This window comes from Pieris rapae, chromosome 16 (assembly GCF_905147795.1).
Source record: "Pieris rapae chromosome 16, ilPieRapa1.1, whole genome shotgun sequence".
In the NCBI taxonomy this organism is placed as follows: Eukaryota; Metazoa; Arthropoda; class Insecta; order Lepidoptera; family Pieridae; genus Pieris; species Pieris rapae.
In genome coordinates this window covers 4,709,804-4,731,094 of record NC_059524.1, presented here as the reverse complement: position 1 = coordinate 4,731,094, position 21,291 = coordinate 4,709,804, and the positions used below count along the sequence as shown (strand labels likewise).

Sequence of the window (21,291 nt, the reverse complement as noted above, 5' to 3'; positions counted from 1 at the left end):
CTGACTCAGTGACCTTCATATCTTTGAGACGAGACTAAAATCTTGCATCGCCCTTTGTCCTGTGCGCCATACCGCCAGTCTTCTACAATATAATCTCCTTTGTACGTACATATATACTCGATCACACTATGTAAGTAAAATGAACTACATTCTCATTTAAATGTATATTTTATTATACATTTAGGACATTGACCCTTATCTCTTATATACCTATTTTGCCTCTTACGTTGACATATTTATCAGCTTTTTTGTAGACACATATTTAGTATATTACTTAATTTACATATCCTGAAAAAGATCGCTTAACAATATGGTCGTTAATTGCACCCGGTAAATTGTTGTGCATTTTCCTGTATATTATATTGTAAAATAAAAAACTTAAGCTTATCTTAAGACTAATTCTAAGGCTTGCCATAAATAAGTCTAAAGATAGAATGCGGAAATTATGTAAAACTCACAAATAGCCGCCAACACCTCACCAAAAGTATAGATTACAGTTCAATTAGAAAAATTTACTGTCACATAAGTCAAAATCGCATTACGTGGGGCGCCGCGGGCGGTTCATACAATGATGAGCACTTTCGATTCCGGCAAGCCACGGGGTCATCTTTTTGTCCAGTTCTAGAGATGCACGCGACGTACATGATTATGTTCGTACATAATTATGCTGTCACATCGTCACTTGATGGGTAATAGTGAAAGCGGACCTTACTCGTAATAATAGAGGAAAAATACATGTTAGATGATTTGTAAGCCCGCCTCTGCTGGTTTGAGTATCGATTATATTTTTAAATTTGGAATTTGCTTATATGACTATTACTGTATGAAAAGCTGGCAACATTTTATTTTTGGGCGCAAAAGCAGATCGCTTAAAGCTATAGTACTAAAAGATCAATTCTGAAATTAGATGCAGAGCATAATTTATTTTTGTATATATCAACGAAAATGGAGAAATGTGCTTAATCTAAACCCGATTAAAATTTGTTATTTTTGCTCTTCAACTCTAATAAAAGAGTTAACAATAAAATAAACCCTCATCTACCTCTAACAGATTTTATTTATTACAAGTTCAGTAAAGTAAACATAAAATCCTAACAAACACATTACATATATACCTAATGACAATATTTATTTCGTTAGTATACTATTTAGGATATAAATATAATAATTTAAGATTATATGCCTCAATAATTCATCTGATTAGCATGATACGAACATTTTGATTATAGAAACGGAAATCGATCACATTTAAGATATTTTCGATTCTCATTAGCCTTAATAAGAGCCTACAATCTATGCAAATAAACGGATCGTCTGTATATATATATATATGTGTATGTGTAAACTATGTAAAAGCCTTTTTTATACAGCTTATCTTAACCTAACAATAATTTTAAGATTCAGGTACGTGAAACAATAAAAAACATGAACTAACACTAAAATAAATTGTAAGAAGTGTAAACTTTAAATACGGAAAATAAAAGGCTTTTTTTTTATTATTATTTTACGTGAAACGAAACCGTCAGGATGGGTCGAATCAGCTAGTGTCGTCTGGTACTAGTTCTGTTCGAAATAAAATATATTAGTATTGGAGCAATCAAAAATGAACAGGTACAGTCATAAACAATTGCGACACCATCATGCCTTCTTTTACTAAAATGAATGTAAAACAAAATAAGTCAGCTTTAGTCAAAAACACAGAAAGAAAGATACGTCAGAAACAGTTAGATCCGCTCTGTGAACGAACGTAACGGGGCTACTATTATTAAGAATACCATATATTTTTTATTATTTGAATAATTTTATCAATAGATCCTAGATTATCATGCAAACTAGTATAGTTTTTATAATTCAATTAACAGCATCAAGTTTACTGTTGAACTATAATGACCTATCCGTGTTGTTAACATAACAACAAAAGGGCAGTTTAGCACTGAACCGACCTCAGATCCCACGTCGGTTCTCCGTACATACTATGTATAACAATATGTGACAGAAACAGAAAAAAATCGAAACGAACGTCAAAGTTAAATTTAGTTTTGAGAGCTGTCAAACCATTTTAACTGTAATGTACATGTTCGAACAGTGCTCGAAAAGAGTTTTTATTTGAGATACGAAATAAGTATTCATAATTAGAACTTTGCTTGCCGTAAAAAATAACGTAAAATTAATCTAGAATTGGATGATTTCAAGACATAGTCGGGGCATTATTGTAGTTTAAAAAACCGTATGCTTAATTAGGCTACATTTGAGCTGTCGGAGGCATACAGTTCCGGTTTCGGAATGGCCCGGTCCTCCTTGAGAGTCACTGGAGTCACCTCTCGTATCATCGCCTTTATTATACAAGTCTGCAAAATTATATCGATTCACGTCTAAAAGTGAAAGGTTAGTTATGTTCATTGTTATGGCAAAAATACCTATGTCGGTAGCCTGCCAATTATTTTAAAGTATGTGTAACCCTAGTAAGTATGGTATATATTTTATTTACCTGTCATCAGAGTCGTTTGTTAGTTAATTAATGCAATTTATTTATATTATTAAGCTTTAAATAAATCGTTACCTAATTGAAGATAAATTTTGTGGCGAAACTTGTTTTTATTTAATATAATATTCAGCAATACTCATCACAATCATGAATAAAACATAATTTTGAAGAAAATAATAGGTATATATTCCATTCTAGGTTGCAGTATTTTAAAATCAGTGCGACTAGGGTCTTTCAAGAAAATAGTGTACTAATTATTCGTAGGAGTCCGACAACGCATTATGTCATTTATTTACATATTTGAAAGTGACAAAACTATGTGGTAGCTGGTTACAGACGCTAGTCTCCACACTAGGGACATTCCTGTGTTGTGGATAATCAGATACTTGCGAGTCTCCTGACGGTGTAAGCGTACATTGACATTGGCATCATTCCTTATCATTCATGCCTATTTGACCTCTTTTATATAAAAGATTATTTAATAATTTATATGATCAATATATCCATACATTTCCACAACAGGTAACATTATTCACTATCAGGTGTTATATAAAAAAATATTACGTTCCAATTTTAATGTCATTTATAGTATAAAAAAGAATACAGAGCATTTCCTTTCTGCAACAATAAATGCTGATAAGAATGAGTCGTTAGGAAACAATTTTAATGCATTTAATATTACACACGTGTGTGTAATAAATTATAGAACATATCCTTTATATGGTGTTTTTTTATTCATTTTGTTTTACAATCTATAAATTGATTTAATGTATTAAACCATGCATGCAAAAGATTATTAACCTGCTTGAAATAAGTCGCTCAACCTAATGTCTTGGCTTTAGAATTTTGCATCTGTATCGTGGTCATGTTTTTTTATTAATAAGCAAGTACATCTTCTGTGCCCGTCAGCGGTCGGTTATGAGGTCTATGCCGTAACCTACGAGCGAGATATTAACAGGTAGTGGTAACTAATGTATTTAAAAAAAGAACATTAATTTTAAATTTAGAAATCTAATCAGGATGCGGACAGATAAGGTTACACTAAGTTCTAAGCTTCTGTAAGGAGTTGTTCAACTTAATTGACCAGTTAAACCTTCACACCAAATACCTGGTCTGTTACCTATAATGTTGCTTAAGCTCTGTTTAAATCAATATTTATTATTTAGGTTATGTAGAAATAATCAGGAATCAGAAATTTTATGGAAATTGAATTTTGTGTCTATAAAGCAGTATGAACTATTAATTAAATACAATATACTGGCATCACAATATAAGGACTATTTAAATAAATATCCTATGTCATAATATATTCACCGAGCGACAAGGCATTAATATACGTACAACCACTCCTTGATGCAAATAAGTTAGTGTCGCTAAAATACTTTAATGTTCAAACAATAAACACTTTTATTATGGTCACAGAATTCTGGCCAGGTATGTTGCTAAGCGTGTTTTTTGTTACCTTTTTGAAAGATAAAATATATGTTTTTATACTTATCTCATTGACTCTAGTCATATGGCTAACATTACGTAAAGTTTAGAAAAAACTGTAATAACTGTAAATGTAATTTTTCACCGTGAAATACAGTAGTATACTTACTTTATTTTGCTTAACTTGAATTCAAATTTTACAGATCCAGTATAATAATATATAAGTTAAAGGTTCGTGCTTTGATTAATTTAAACTTTTGAACGTACACGCAAAAACGAGGCAACACATCAGGCAGTAGAAATACGTGAACAAATGACCTACAGATGCGGTAAATAGATAAACAGTTAAAATGTATCGTGCATTCTAAGGTAATGTAGGCGATTATATCGAGATAGATATTCTTCTCCTAGGTGCATTCACTGACGCCTTAGCTACCTGTTATATCTGAAAAGTAAAAGGAAAGTGAGAGTACTTATAGATGCTAAAGTAGTAATAATACTTAATTTACATCACAATAACACAAAATAGGGATAATTAAGATTAAATAAATTAAGATAACGATTTGGGTGGTCTGACTGCTAAAAGCACCAAAAGTAATCGTGAAAAAATAGTGATACATGATTAGTAAAAGCATCCAGTTCTTGTACCAAAAATCCTTCCATCCAGCTTGACCTGCATGATTTTTAGCAAGAAGAGAAGCGAATAAGGCTTTTTTTTTTTCAAAGTCTAAACTATCACCAGCGAAAAAACAAAATTACCTTTAATATAATGCAACCTTTGATCGGTTGGTTAAGGCAGGGCATTAAACAGTCTGTGAACATAGGATCTATTGAAACAGATTCTTTTAAAATTACATACTTAGAGATAAATAAAAGTTTAATAGATATGATACACTCTTAAATCAATATGAATACGTCTCATACATTTATTTATGAGATGCTGAGATATAAAAGTAAGATTAAATATCGTCATTAGTTACTTCCTTTGCAGACAATGGCTTATGAATGGTCAATATTGTTATGCAATAACATTGAACTCATAGAATTTAATCACAAAGCATATATCACGACACATTATGTATGTAATCTTAAAACGACATAGTACAGGATTTTTGCAAAATCGCACTGATTATTTTAATTTAATACAACAGCAATTATGACGATTTAAAAAACTAAATATCATTTTCTTTATCTAATTATCATTATCTTTTGTAATATAACTGTAGTGTCGATATTAAAGCGAAAATTTCCACTGAAGTATTTCTGAACCAATTCGTAAGAGGTGCCACTAAAGGTCCAAAAGTCTTAAAAGGCCGTAAAGCACTTGCGACCCTTTCGGCAATCTGCCATTGTGCCAAAAAGCCATTTCATGAAGCTTGAATTTGTCGAATTTGTTTTTCATTTGAATCACAATTATGACCTCTCATGTAATTCAAATTCAAAAATCATGTATTCATTTAGGTAAAATAATGTACACTTATGAACGTCAAAAAAAAGTAATCTTATATCTTTAAACGAGCAATTCTCATATATATATATATATATAATTGGAATCTCGGAATCGGCTCTAACGATTTTCATGAAATTTAGTATACAGAGGGTTTCGGGGGCGATAAATCGATTCAGCTAGGAATCATTTCTAGAAAATGTCATTTTATTTGTGTTTTATCAACTTAAACATAGAATTGCTCGTTTAAAGATGTCAGTCAAATAAAAACTTAAATATGAATATCATTATTTTTATTCGATAATTATATTCATATTTCATAATTTTATTAGTATGTAATTCGTACTTAAATAAAATTTCCAAAAAACACGATTTATAAAAAAAGATACCGAGCTAAGCTCGGTCATCCAGGTCCTATACTTTTATGCTTCTAATCTTACATTTACTGCCAGTTCTCAAATCAAGGGCGTAGAACTGAAGAGAAGAACTGGCAATAAACATTCCGCCACTCATTTTAATCACCAAGTTTTTTCTTTTCACTTAACATCAGGTGATCCTGCTCGTTTGCCCTCGGTTCTATAAAAAAAAACAACGTTTGTAAGGAGCTGCAACCATTAAACCATAGATCCTTTATATTTAACTTAACAATTAATAATATAATGTAAATACACACTGTATATAAAAATTTGGATCATAAATCAAATAATCAAATTAGGTGCGCACGTTACAGTGTGGGCGACAAAACGACAGTCATTAAAATTCAAGCATCTTGGATACCTACTGATCTCGTTTCCTATTTATGGATTTTAATATTATATAATATGCTTAAATATCTAAAATTTGTAGTTACAGAAATTGTAACCTCCAATCACGTATGGTTCGTTTGGATAAAAAGAGAGATCATTTATTTATATTGTTTTACCGGGGAAGTGGCTTAAAAATAATTGGAACGACAAAGTATGTTGTAGTAACCGATGTTACGGTTATTACAGTCTTCTTCTTCTTATTCGGTACACTCTTGACAGAGCGGTCGTGACCGCTATGTGGTAATAGAAGGGGCAGATGTAATGCACGACGTTCCGCCATCGTTGCCTATCAAGGTCATCCTGCTGCACTGATTCAGTGATTCTCCTACGGCAGACTTAATCTGATCAGTCCAACGTGTAGGTGACCTGCCGCGCGGTCCTTCCACCTTCCCCTGGACGACAAGGCTTTCTATGGTCTGATCACAACGCCGAAATAAGTGTCCGAAGAAAGTAAGGACGCGAGATTGTACTGTTGAAAACAGACGCTGCTTAATAGTTCTAGAAGTACCGAGATGTTTGTACGAAACTCGGTCCACGAAACTCCAAGCATTCTCCTCCAGCACCACAATTCGAGAGCGTCTATTTTCTGCCTTTTCACGTCGTTTCGCTTTTCACGTTTCAGCTGCATACATAAATATGGGGAATATAAGCGTCTTCACGAGCCTGGTCCTCGTGCAGACAGTCTAAACTAATGTAAAAAAACGTAATAACCATATGTATTTTAAGAATTTTGGAATGTCAACAGCGAAATTATAGAAGGAAAGCGTTGATAGTGATAGAAGAGATGGTTTGGTCTCTTCTATTATAAATATCTAATAAGAAAATAGAACATATCGCAAAAACCAAACTTTGTAGTTAAATAACCAATTAACTTGTACAGTATTATTTGTTGTTTCCACCAATATTTGAAGGCCCGATTTTAAATATATATCGTATATGTTGGCTTATCAAACGCGTAATACGCTGTCTATATAGGTTTGTTATGAAACTTTCACTCTTAGTATTTGAATATGCGTATTGCTACTTGCTTGTAATTACACCTTCGGGTACACTTTAATGACTGTTTGTCACTTTTCCCATACAACGACGCGTCATCTATGATTTATAACATAATTAATGACATATCATAATGGAACGTCACACCTGATCATATGAGAAATATGCTACAAAGTAAATAGTAAAAATTCATTCGTACATACGTCTATTCGTCATACATGACGATATAGGTGTGTAATAAGCATTGTCATATCTATATTGTAGTATTTTTATTAACGTGATTATTATAAATGAAATAGTTATACAATAATTACATTCAAATACATAAGTCTATATTTTCCCGTAGCATAAATAATTAAGTAGACAAGTCAAGACATGATTCCAAGTTTATGAAACCCAGAAGGTCAATATTTTGACATACATTTATTGTTACACAATTATCCATCTCGTCGACTTGCTGCCACCACACTAGTCTATCCTCAGCTTGGCTCAATACATTAGGGATGTTGAGACCCATGATTGTCTTAATTTTGTCGACCAACCGGGAACCTCGGGTATCCACCTGATATGTCATACCTAGATTTATTTATATTTTATTGTTTTACTAATAAACATTGTAGATAAGTAATAGTGTATTGCGTACTGTAGGAGTTTGACACAGATTGCAACATTTGTATATTTGATTTTACGATTGGAAAAACACAAGTTTTAAAATTAGAACCTTTTTTTATTGTTCTACAAACAAATATTGTAGATATGAAATAGTGTTTTATGTATCGTAGGAGTTTGGCACAGACATATTTCAGCATCTGTATAATTGATTTACGATTGAAAACGAAAGGTTTTGAAATTAGAACCTTAGCACACACGCTATCTACGGGTAAAGTCGAAACTACTTCAACAGTTAAAGATAATATAATTGTGTTTGTATGATTAATTATCACATTGGTTTTAAAATTTCTTTTGCGGAAAACTGTATGTTGTTGGAATTGCTAGTCTCGTGTAGTCTCGTCAGTCCAGTGTAGACTTTATGCTAAAAATAAACAATGAATACGTAAGTGCTAACTTTTAAACCGACTTTGGAAGATGGTTACCATTTTTACGCTTCTTTTAATGGCCTGGAATTGAAATTGAAATGACAGTGAGTTCAGTAGTCATTTTTTTTTAAACATTGTAATGTCGTAAAGCTATTTCATGGCAAATTTTAAGAACGTATTTTCCCCGAATTAAAAGTATTTTTTAAATAGCAGTAAGTCAAAAACAGAGATTGTAGTATGGAATTGTTTCCAAATCTCTAATTTCTGTGATATATCAAATCCATATCCATCCCGTTTTATTAGGACATCCATTAATCTTATCCCCAAATATAACTTAAAAATCTAATGCGGTATTCTAATACTGTCACAATCTGTTACAACGACATCGGAGGGACTACTCATACAAAATCGATAGTCGTAACAGCCGATGACGTTGTTATTAAATACCTAATACAATTGAATTCAACCAGGCCTTTTTTTAAATATGATAACAGATGTCGTCGTAAACAGTTTCAACTGTAATTTAAATTTAGACTACTGCTCATAAACAAACTGATGTATTTAAAAAAATAAAAAGGCTGCTTTTCAGTTCAATTTAATTCAAATATTCAACAAATGCTAATAAATCCTTTCGTTTGATTTACACACTATATTAAAAAAACACAATAGGAATACTGTGTTGTAGCTACATAATATATGTATTTATACATAAATTATCTGTGTATAGTAGTAAAATATTTATCTTCTGTTTGTTCACGGAACCCTAAAAAGGATAATAAACCCGTCAAGTGTAGGGGTCTAGGTATTATATCACCAGATTTCTCTAGTGGTTAAACAATAATTGCATAATGTTTTTGCTATAAAATTTTAAAGAAAAGCGAATGTAAGTAATTTATTGTTTTATCAATAAAGAAACTTGACAGAAAACATAAACACAGGGTATGTAAAAACATAGTTATAATTATATAAATGTCCTTAAATTATTTCACATAAATTTATATACCTACCTACTACGGGTTACCTACATTAATAAATTTTGACAAAGTTTAAATATTTGATGCATAGGAAGAAATCAGTCCAGGAACTTCTGTGATCCTTGAACCTCTTGGTCTTGGTAAATAATGAATAGATATATGTTTTAGGTACGTCCTGGTGGGAACCCTCTATCCGTCCTTCAGAATCGCCTTTAAACCGGTAAAGAATAAAAAAAATGTACAACTAACAGTTATGCCACTTTACAAAAAAATGTTTTGTCTCTCTCTCTCTCAATATGTATTTACGCCGTGGTGAAAATAGACACTTATATAAGTCAAACTCAAACTATTTTATTCATGTAGGTAAACAAGTACCCTTTTGAACGTCAAAAAAACAAATTAAAGCAATTGTAATTTTAGATTTACTACCGGTTCGCAAATATAGAGGGGGTATATCTATATTTTTTATATATCTATTACTACATTGTTCAACAAAAAATCTATAAATCAGTTCCTTATTGATCATTTGTTAATCTAAAGTAGCAAAGTAGTAAGTAGATGATCAGCCTGCCGCGCCTGACGCACGCCGTCAACTTTTTGGGTCTAAGGTATGCCGGCTTCCTTTACGATTAAGGAAAATTCCTTCATCGTTCGAGCGAATGCAAAATGCGTACATAGAAAGAAAGTTCATTGGTGCACAGCCGGGAATCGAACCTACGGCTCAGTCGAACGCTACGTACTACTAAGCCACAATTGTACAACAATATTGTCAAAAATTAGTATGCTAAGTAACATAAAGCCTAAATTACTACTCTCTTGTGTAAGTTGCTTATGTAATGAGGTAGTCCGTAAGTTTACTAATACGTAGACAGTGGCGTCCATCTAGACATGCTTTTAAGTGTCAAAGGGTCATCGACTGGTTCCCAATATGTATGACATCAGCCTCAATGATTACAAAACGATGATACATGTTCACGTAACTTCTGTACCGTCTCACAACGTTTGGTTACGGATTTAAAAATCTTTTCCTCGTGTAAATATTTTGCACAATATAAATAAATGAAAGAATTTACAAAAAAATTTTCATACATATATTTTATAATATGTACATTTAAAAACTAGTAAATATTTGTTTTTTCTTCAAGAATAAAGACTACCAATTCATTCAGCCGGCACAAAACCCTCTGATATTGAGTATCCATGGATGTCACGTAGCATTAGATGAGCTTCCTGCCCGCTTGGTCTTCTATAAAAAAAAGTATTATAAATAGACTAGAGCTTTCTACTCTTTTTTTTTCTTTTTTCTTCTTTCTTTTTCGGTGAAAATACAAACTCCTCTGCCTGTGTCGTTTTGTAAGCACTATTGTGTCCTGGGTGCGATTCATGGGGAAATAGAAAATTCTATCAACTCAAGGCATAGAATGCTAGAAAAACTTGCTCTTGAAACAAAAACTGAAAATAAATATTATTAATCTTACAAATATTATATTAGGTGTACTATGCGTATAATTATAAGCTTAAAAAGCTAACAATCTCAGACAACGCCAAGATAGTGTCTCTGAATATTCGTAAAACCACCGTTCATTTCGCTTATAATTTATATTATGAAATCTTCGATGCCGCTATAAATTCATATCAAATATTATATATATACAATGATTACAACCTGTTTTTCTTGAAATAATAGCTACACTAGGCTTGATGCTTTTACCTTCTCTAACAATAAAATACTTGTAATATTGTAGGTGCAAATATAAAATTTGCTATTACCTACTTAATACATCAGGTTCAAAATTTAATTATTTATTTGCCTTTCGCAAACCAAAATTAAACCGACCATCTTAGTTTCAGGTAAAAATTAAGATGGACACAAAGTCTTAAAAGGGTATTTTGAAATATATAACGAACCAGCGTTCCAAATCTAGACTTGAAAAATGTCCTCTATATGACCTCCACATACGCAATTATTATGTTAATTCGTTATGTTAGGCAAATACTTGGCGGGATAAAGCATCAAAAACGGCTGTAAGACGAATAATAACTTATTAACGAAATATTGCAGTCTTAAAATCTACTTTCATTTAACCTTGATTTTTTATGGTACAAGCACGCCCTCTGCGTGAATCGTACGAATAGTTATCCGATACAAACCGGCTGAGAGCTTAAGCCATTCGTATCAAATTTCCTTTAGTTTAGAATAGTGATTAAAGTGTAGTAATAATTGCGCTACAACCCTTTATGTGTCTTGGCCACAGATTGCAAGTTTCTTTGATAAATTTATGTTGATTTTTTTGGGTTACCATTACCTAAAAATAATTCTATTATGAAACCAGGACTCGCAATCACGATATCTTAAGTCTCTTAACTAATCAAAACCTAGTTTTAATTCACATTTAACTGTGCAGTTGATATTTTCTATTTGCTTTAATTGTTTGGACCTCAGGATTGAATGTTGTTAACAAGGAATGACGTTATTTTTTGACCTTCATATTACTGTTTTGCTCACCGGTATTATCGAACGACTCCACAAAGTACTCAGTGCGTGCACTTACTTTTTATTTATGATACCAGGTTATCTCCTTAACTTAGTATTCGAATTAAATTGCTACTTATAAAAATATAACAACCATTATAAATCACGTTGAAAGGTTTGAAAGTAAACAAATGTATTTTACAGTCGCTTCTGCAGGATTAAATCATATATAATTTAACGAACCAGCGTTCCAAATCTAGACTTGAAAAATGTCCTCTATATGACCTCCACATATCTATACCTTGCAAAGAAAATTATTTTTAAAGAAATAACGTATCGAACCCACTAATATCGCAACCAATATATTGAAATGTGGCATATGCTTGGCTTGCAGATTCGCACACAAATTAAGAAAATATTAAATCGGTATGCGTAGTTTCGTAATTATACAGCTTTTTTATTAATTCATAAATTTAAGGCAAGTACGCGATCAGTCTACTGTGCCAACCATTGTCTGATATAAATCGCTAAATATTAACTACATACTTAAACAAAAATCATATACATATGTAATACCATTTTCCCGTTAATTTACCAGCAACCAAGGCTTGTTTAGTGGCATCGTGTAGGCAGATTTGTCTCACAATCACGCGACAAGCTTCCATATTTATTTAGCCAGTGTCAGGTAACTTACCGGTTTTGCAGCCGCCTCTGCTTCATGATTATCAATAGAATCTGTTACGGAATACTCTTTTATATATTTATACATAGAAGAACATGTTTGTATCGGATCTGTTGTAGGTTGGTCTCATTGTCCAAATTTCACAAAGCAGCATCGCTTGGAGAAGTCTACAATTAAATCTGTTTTTTTATGTCTAAAATATACAGTTACATATATGTATAAACTGAGTTTAAATTAAACTATTGGGTTCGTATGATAAGTAAATAACCAAAAATTGACAATAATTACAGGATAAATTAAAGAATTTAATTAAAAAAATATATGGTTATTTATTTAACACATCGGATAACAAACGGACGGTGAACATCTTTTTCAATTGTTTTCCAGGCAACAACTGTAAAATTTACCACTCAAAATTTTAAATTCAATAACCACTGTTACTTAAATTTTTATGTGCCACTATTTCTCAGCAGTCTTACAACAAAGCTAAATTTATAATTATAAATTCTATTAATATTAATTATTAAGTATAAAATTCTTACAATATTTCTAAAGGGCATTATTAAAAATAACCTCATCCAAAATAGTGTGTCTAAGAATAAAAGTTTTCAAGGCGTAAATTAATTAACAACAGAACCCTTAAGCATAAATATAGCCCATTTATTTTTGTCTTGTAAGCTGACAGGTAGGCAGTAAAAGATAAAATAATAACCTCTTGAAGTAAGAGATACGGAGCAACCTTGAAGCAACGTTGTTCCGGGTACTACTTACTTCTTCCAACCGGTCGTCTGCTGCATTTACTTTACAATCAACATTCTATCTGCTCAGTCTAGGTTTTTCGTCCTTGTGTTTATCGAATAGGTTTGATTCCAGAGAAATAAAATCTTCATAGATGATCTATATAATTAAAATACTTATTTAGTAAAACAGCCAGAAATGTGTCTGACCTAATAAGTTTTTTTTTTATAGAACAGGGGGCAAACGGGCAGGAGGCTCACCTGATGTTAAGTGATACCGCCGCCCATGGACACTCTCAATGCCAGAGGTCTCGCGAGTGCGTTGCCGGCCTTTTAAGAATTGGTATGCTCTTATCTTTAAGGACCGTAAGACGAATTGTTCAAATAAATGACACAATTTACAATCTTTGCTCTGAGCTAGCTACATATAACTATTTTCTTTTTTATATTATATTTGAAAACGTCAATTAAATAATTGATAAACAGAATGTAAGCGCAAAACCAAAAGATTTCAAAAACGTGTTTGGCTCGATAGGTATACAAGAAAAGTGAAAAATAAAACATTATATTTTCTTGCAAATCAACTCGAATGTCCTTGGTTGCTATTTTAACAGGTTGCATTTCAAGCGAGTCCGAATATCAATAAAAGCTCAGTAAAATAGCACACAGGTATACGTTTTTCTTTGATTATATATGCACGTATATAATAGAATATATTGTTTGAATATGGCATGTTTATGGCACAATATTCGAAGATTGTGCTAAAGTGGATAAATCAAAATCAATATTATATTCACTATGTAGATGTCTTTCTTGATAAAAAAAAACAAAAGATAATTGTTTTAAATTTTTGTAGGAAACAGATGGAGACAGCTTTGAAAGCTGCCAATGGTAGAAGTAATAAAACAAATTATTGTGCTTAAAAATTTCTACTATTTATAACCAAACAAGAGAAAAGACTAAAGTAAGAAATCTGCCAAAATATTTTATTGAAATTTAGCAATAATGTTAATATACAGATAAGGCCCTCGCACGGTGAGTAATGCAAAGTATTATAAGTAGACAATGTTATATACCTTTATTAATGTCGAACTATTAAAGACACAAGCAAAAAGCGTGACACAGTTTTTTAATTATATGTTATAAATTAAATTGTTTTACAAGTAACATTAAATATCTTTGGGTTTAAAAAATTACTAGTTATTTTCATCTACAATATTAACTTGCGATTCGTGAGTTTCATCTACATTATCTAAGTGTGGGACAACATTTGAGTCGTTTTCGGGACTAGCATCAGTCTCTTTCTCGTCCTCATTTATCGCTACATCGATAGAACCAACGTTTTCAACGTTAGGGTCAATTTGCTCGGCGTCCGTTGCCTCAGGTACATTGGGGGTCTCTAGTTTAGGTACTTCGATGGTTATAACATCACTATCTGTTTCTTTAGCAGCCTCCGGAAGTTTATTCTCTTCTAAAGGCCTAAAAATTTCTTGAAGGGATGAAACTTTTTTCTCAGAAGGTATTATCCTATTTAAATACACTAAAATATCAGACAGAGAGACGATTCCCACAAGTTTGGAATCCTTATTAACTAATAGTAATCGATGACTTTCTGTTCTTACAATAACTTCTAAGGCCTCATACAAAGTTATACTTGAATGACATTTCTGAAGTTTTTCTTCCCAGTCTTTCTTCCTCGTCCTAACTTCACCAACGGTCAGTAACAAGTTCAAGTATAATTTCTCACTAACTAAATTCAAAACTTCATACTTAGCATAAACGTCTAAAAGAGTACCATGTTCATCTAATATCGGCAAGGCAGAAACATTATTATCTAAAAGATACCGAAAAGCATCTTTAACAGTCGTTTCATCGGTTACTGATATAATTTCTTCAAACGTACCTATTTTCAGATCTGTTAATTTCTTATGGAAAAATGTTAACTCGGGGAACTCATTTAAATACACGAATAGGAATCTTAATATTCTCTTATGTGACAATATATAAAGCACGTCTCCCGATTTTGGATCAATCATCAGTAGACGATGAACTCTGTATTTTATGAGGAGATTTATGGCTTCATGTAATGATTGATCAGGACCAATGCTACAAAGAGGTTTTCGCGTATCACGTAGTAATTTTCTCCATGTGTGTAAAGTGTGACTTTCTAAATCATCCATCGACAAATTTTCCTTTTCAAAATGTAACAAGATTCTTATAAAATCAGATACGGTTATCATACCAACAAGTAACTTTTTATTGGAATCCCACAAAGGCGCTGATCGTATTCCGTGTGACACGAGTGTTGGAAATGTTTTCTTTACTAGAAATTGGGTATCAAAAATTATAACTTTAGCTGATTTCGGTAAAATTTCATAACATCGGTGGTATTTAAAAAAGTTTAATAATAATCTAGTTTTATCTCGCCCTCCAAGAGATATTTGAACGATAGACAAGTAAGGATCGTATTTGGGCAGTCCACGAATTTCCCTAAATAATTGCTTTGCTTGAAGCGGATCTAATGCTGCATATGAATTTTTATGATAAGTGGGGGACGTAGTGTCTAAAGACGATCGTCGTATTTGGTTTTTAGTTTTCTTTTTATGGGAATCAGCTGCTGGAGGCTCTGTTGCTGACGGTTTACTTCTAAATATATCCATGACTCGTGTGATAGGACTATATTTTCGAGACGATACTCCCGTAACCGTATAATAATATTTTTTATGAGACTCTTTAGGATCAGCATTGTCATCTTTAGTAGTGTCTGGTGTTTCAGCTGCTTTAGATACCTGAGGTTCTTTAACATTTTGCATGACAGATTGATGTTTTTTGGCATCACTTTTCCTCCTTATGCGAAAAATATCGAATATTGAACTCCGCGGACTAGTAGATGTACCATGAAATGTTTCATACTCTTTTTTAGACCCAGAATCTCTTTCAGCACTTGCGGACCTGGATGATTCAGCCGGTTTGTCTTTAAAAATGGACCTTACGTGGGGTCGCTGTGACTCTGCTCCGCGAGTACCAAAATGGACAGTATGTACATTGCTTTCAGGTAAACGACTGCCACTAGCTTCTTGCTCGTCTGACGCTGAAAGTTTGGTCACAACAAATTTTCTCCTATCTCCAACAACCGTCTGACTTTCTTTTTGGGACTCTAAGGGACCTTTTCTTTTCTTGTGTTTTTGTTTTGATTTCCCTTGTCTACCAGGAGATTCTGCGGTGGCTGATTCGTTTTCTAATATAGGATCCATGTTATATAATATTTACAATAAATTTTCTTTAGTTTTCTAAGCACCATAATACTGAAGATGAATAAGTTATACCTGTAACAAAAGGCCAATGTTTAGAAACATGACATTGAATACTAATTTTAGTTAGGAGCGTTTCTTCGCCTATTTTATCAAGAATTTAGAGCCACACTATAAAAAATAAAATTGCTTGCAAACTTAGCTTAAATAGATAGGGATCTATAGGTTAACTAAAGGAAATATGTGTATGAGTTATAATGTATTTGTGACAATAATGTTATATAAATTGTTTTTTTTTTAAATAAGTACTACTATAAATTTTTATTGATAAATATAGTGCAACATTTTGATAGGAAAACCCGCTGAAAAGAATCTCCAATGCCAAATACGTATGAAATTATGACGTCAAAATAATATGAATATGGTTACTAAGCAACACGTTGAAGTAATGCACCAATTTAATGCACCAGCGCGATATGTACGTTTGAATGCAATTAGATAATTAAACTGTACCGTATAATACATTGTACGCCTCAAAGTGCTTTGCCAATAAACATTAGGTACACAAAATTATAAGCCCAATGTAAAGAGTACTTCACAAAAAAAATACATCGGCATGCGGTTATGAATACAAGTTGAATAGTAAATAATCAATACAGCATAGAAAGGTGACGTTTAAATATAGTTACGTAAAGATTTTGCCTACCTGTTTTTCGTTGCATCTTCATAACAATTATAACTATATTGTTGAGAAAACAATGCAGCCGGCCAATATTTATTGTAACAGAAACTTATGAAAAAATAATTTTGCCGAGCATCGCGTGATGTGATGCCGGATTCGTGAATGAACCGCCATGTTGTTGTTAGGCGGGAGGGGGGCGAAGTGACATCTATCGGCGGGTGCAGAAAATCGGAGAAAACAAGGGAAGTTCGCGAACATTAAATGTTCTTCTACAACGAAAGATGTCATTGACATTAAAGATGTCCATTCAGATTTACTGATTATTTTAAAATTATAAACCTATTAATAATGTAATAAACTATCGCGTTTTTATTGTTATTTTCTGAATTCTATGAACTGTTAGGGTTAGAGTATTTTGAATAAAATGTAACGTGCGATATCATACAATCCAACGCATACTGCAATATGATTTGATTTAATTATGTATAACAAAAAGTTGCCTCAATATTATAATGTACCTTAATATGATTTTCTATTCACCTAAAATATATATATGTACGACCCTTTATAAAAATTTGTGAAACTGTACAAATATTAGTTAAAGGGTTGTTTAAGTTAAATGTAGTTGTTAATATTATTTATTTTATTTATTATTATTATATTAGTAAAATATTCAAATAGCTTTCATGTTCATATTTCATCAAATTCTCTGGTTCTTTCTCTTGAGACAAAGTTGATTTTACATTCAATACGCATGCGCCCGTTTCAATTGCGTCACATATCGTCATAGATTTATGACGTCATTATTACCCCAGAAGGGGATAGGATGACGTATTAAGTAGCGGGGAGGAGCGGTCAGATCGATATATTCTAAGTTTAAAAATATACCGACTAGTAACTTGTAACGCTCGATTAGAGTATATGTTTCCATATAACACGGGTCGGTAACTCACGTGCACTATTCCATATAGATAGGTCAGGGGTTCATTAAGTTGTGACATTATGATACGAGAGTAGCGATTAGTTGACCCATAGTGAGCTTCGATTGATTTTCAAGTCCAATACCACGGCTCAATAAAGATATAGGATGTTAGACCTTGTCCCATATCAAGGGCGAGGAAACTTTTTATTTGATAATGTGAGACTTGAGTTCCTAAGCGAATCGAAGAATGAGTGAAGATACTATATATTTAGACCTATATGGAAAGAATCGATGAATGAGTAAAAAAAATAGATTATTTTTATTAATATACTAAGGACACTCAGATGAGATATTTAGAATGGAGGCAACGAGAATTTTGATGAAACATGTATGACGAAATAAAACACTCAGCGTTAATTCACGTTCATTAGTAGGTACCAATTATAATAGATACGTTTTTATCTACTTTAGTGCCCGTCCTACGGAAAATTGTAGTTTGTTTTGCCAGCATAAATTATAACGCAGAATTAGAGTAACATTAAGGATAAGAATATAAGTACTGTTTTTGTGTTGTAAAGTATGGACCGATTGGGAATTAAATTAAAGAAAAACCGTAACGAGAATTTCCACGATCTATGACTAACGTATGTCAAAATCATATACATTTTTGACGAACGTGAGACCGACTTAGCATTAAATCTCGTTTCTAAATTACTCTTCAATTGAAAGGATAAGTTTTACTGTTTAAAGTACACGCTCAGCCTAAACTATGACTTCCCTGCCTATGTTAAAAACGTTATGGATGCTAACAAAACGGGAGTTACAGCTCAGCGTGTAAACTCTAAATATCATTACATATTTCATAAAAACTAAATCTACTCCTGTTTGAATATTTTAAAACTTAAAAAATGTTTTCGTTATGACAAGAGCATCTTATTTATCTCCGAAATACCTTTATACACAAAAATTACTCATTTTTTAATTATCGGTCAATTTAATCCTCACCGCTTATGTGAAGGAGCACTTGTATAGATAAGATAAAAGTAATAATTTTTGATAATTTCTATATAGTTACACAATTTCATAGACTGATTATATTTAGTAGATAGAGAATATTCATAAGTATTATAAGCGAATATTATCTGATTTAAAATTCTAGATACAGGTACCTTTTTAACAAAATCGGAACATATAAGAGGACATATGATACGATTTATATATTTTTGGGGGAACAAGACACGGTCTTAAATAATAATAATATAATTAGTAACAATAACCAGCTGAGTGTCTTATTACATGGACGTTAGTTATTCTTAGAACTGCTAACCACCTAAAGTACGGAAAAGTAAACAAATTTATACAGAGTAAGGAATTAGATAGGTATATATACATATGTATTTAAGATTTTAGTTCATGTCCTTAACATACATAAGGCATATAAAAACTGTCATTTTCCAAGGCAGTCTAAACAGTTTTAAAAAGACAAATACCTACTTCATATTATATATAAAAAAACACAAAATATATACACATACATATTTAGAAAATCTGTCTAAAAGAAAGTGTATTTATACTGACCTAAATTTTATAAAAATATACCAATGTTACTCCACATCTGCACAACATAGATAGAAAAGCAATGAATTGCCAAGTGTAGTTCACGAGAAAGTTTGTAACATAACCTCAAATTACGACAAATAATCACAAACATCAAAATATACTTACGATAGCGATCATTTCGTTGATCTCCTTCCGCACGAACTATTTGTGAACACTTCACACACACACTTGCAATGTGCATTATGCACCCGTCCTAGTGTTTGGTGCAGCGTGCGTTGTTTCTAACTAATTGATTCACTATCTTCTTTCACAGAGCGCTCGCAAGGTTATAAAATATCATCAACACTAAAAAATAAATAGAATCCAGCGTTATTGGGGGCGGCCATGCTCAATTAGTATAATTTACAATCACGCACAATATTCTGACAATACAGACGGCATTCGAAGCTGATGTTTCATGAAATGTCCGCGCGGGGCGCTGACTCCGCTGCGTTCGCAATCCAATGGTAACACTTTACTCACACTAGCATGCGGACTCCATACAGATACTCTGAATATATTGTGTCCCTGTATCTCACATGACGCGTCGGCGAACCAGGCATCGGCGCGCGAGTTTCGTTCTTTAACAAAATATGCAGATAGTGTTTATCACTACAATTGCAACTATTGCAATATGAACTTACTAATGATCAAAGTTATTGCAGTTTATCTCTACGTTTGCGTTCTATTTACATAAAATTTATGTCACCGTATTAATAAAAACATTATAGCGTTACATACATTTTCGGATGTTTTTTTAAATACTATGAATGGAACATTTACATTGTCAAAAATGATTAAATCAATACAATATTTTCGTAAAAGACATTTTGAAACCGAAAAAGTTCGTATTTCTTATTAGGTACTTCAACCACTTTTTTGTTTAATCTTTTTGTTATGTATTGATTCGTACGATGTTTACATCACACCTTATATTTCCTGACTACTAAAGTACCTTTTTAATAATATGATTTATCTCATGCAATAAACTGTGACCTTGGACTTGTGTTGATTTTATAATAATCATTCCATTTACTTAACCCGTCTAGCTGTAATCTGGCTTTCGTTAAATAATTAACCGATAAATGTTGAAAATTCGAAAGAAACATTGTTATATTCACATAAGAAGGTATAACATTACCTACCAAGTAGGTACATAATACTTATTTCTTTAACAATCCTTACAGACAAGGTTAAAGAATTAACAAATAGTGCTTTCCAAGTCATGTTGGAATAACCGTCTCGGTCAAAAAAAACCCCCAACTGGTTTTCCCTATTTTTTATATAAAGATTCTTCAACAAATATACCATTTGTTTATTTGAGAAGAATTAATAGGAAAATTAGGTTCATGTGCTATTTTATATGTATAAGTATGCCAAAATTATTATGTTGATTCATCAAATCTCATATTATTTAGGCTTTGCGTTGTTTCTGTCAGAGTTTTTTTAAATACACAATATAGCATAATAATTTACCAGTAAAACCTGAACACTATTTTAAATCAATTTTTGGTTGGTACATTTCCTTTGCTAATAGAAAAAACTGTTAAATAAATAGATACGAATTTGTGTGGCCGATATAACTATACCTATGTCATAGATATTAAAATAAAATCAGTTTCCACTGATATTAACATATATCTGTGTATTTGCTGTTCGCGCCAGTTATATGAAAATTAAAAAAATAATAATAATCAAAAAACCACTAGCAGCGAAACTCCCCTTCTTACGGCATCTCTCAGCAGCACATCTTTAGTTAGGTTGATTTT

The 21,291-nt window shown here is 32.1% G+C and overlaps 1 protein-coding gene across 4 annotated transcripts; it reads right to left on the bottom strand.

Annotated features, from left to right (window-relative positions):
* Positions 1–13,978: 13,978 nt before the first annotated feature.
* Positions 13,979–20,008, bottom strand: LOC110999655 (5'-AMP-activated protein kinase subunit gamma-2). Of its 4 annotated transcripts, XM_022268823.2 has the most exons (3): positions 19,900–20,008; positions 19,649–19,828; positions 13,979–16,394 (listed from the first exon to the last, which is right to left on the bottom strand). In XM_022268823.2, exon 3 carries the CDS (start codon positions 16,320–16,322, stop codon positions 14,265–14,267), a length of 2,058 nt encoding a protein of 685 aa, XP_022124515.2. In that variant the 5' UTR covers positions 16,323–16,394; positions 19,649–19,828; positions 19,900–20,008; the 3' UTR covers positions 13,979–14,264. The 4 variants fall into 4 exon arrangements, with proteins under 4 accessions (XP_022124515.2, XP_022124514.2, XP_022124517.2 ...); XM_022268822.2 differs by having other exon boundaries at positions 19,649–19,985; XM_022268825.2 differs by lacking the exons at positions 19,649–19,828; positions 19,900–20,008 and adding an exon at positions 19,502–19,616.
* Positions 20,009–21,291: the final 1,283 nt, after the last annotated feature.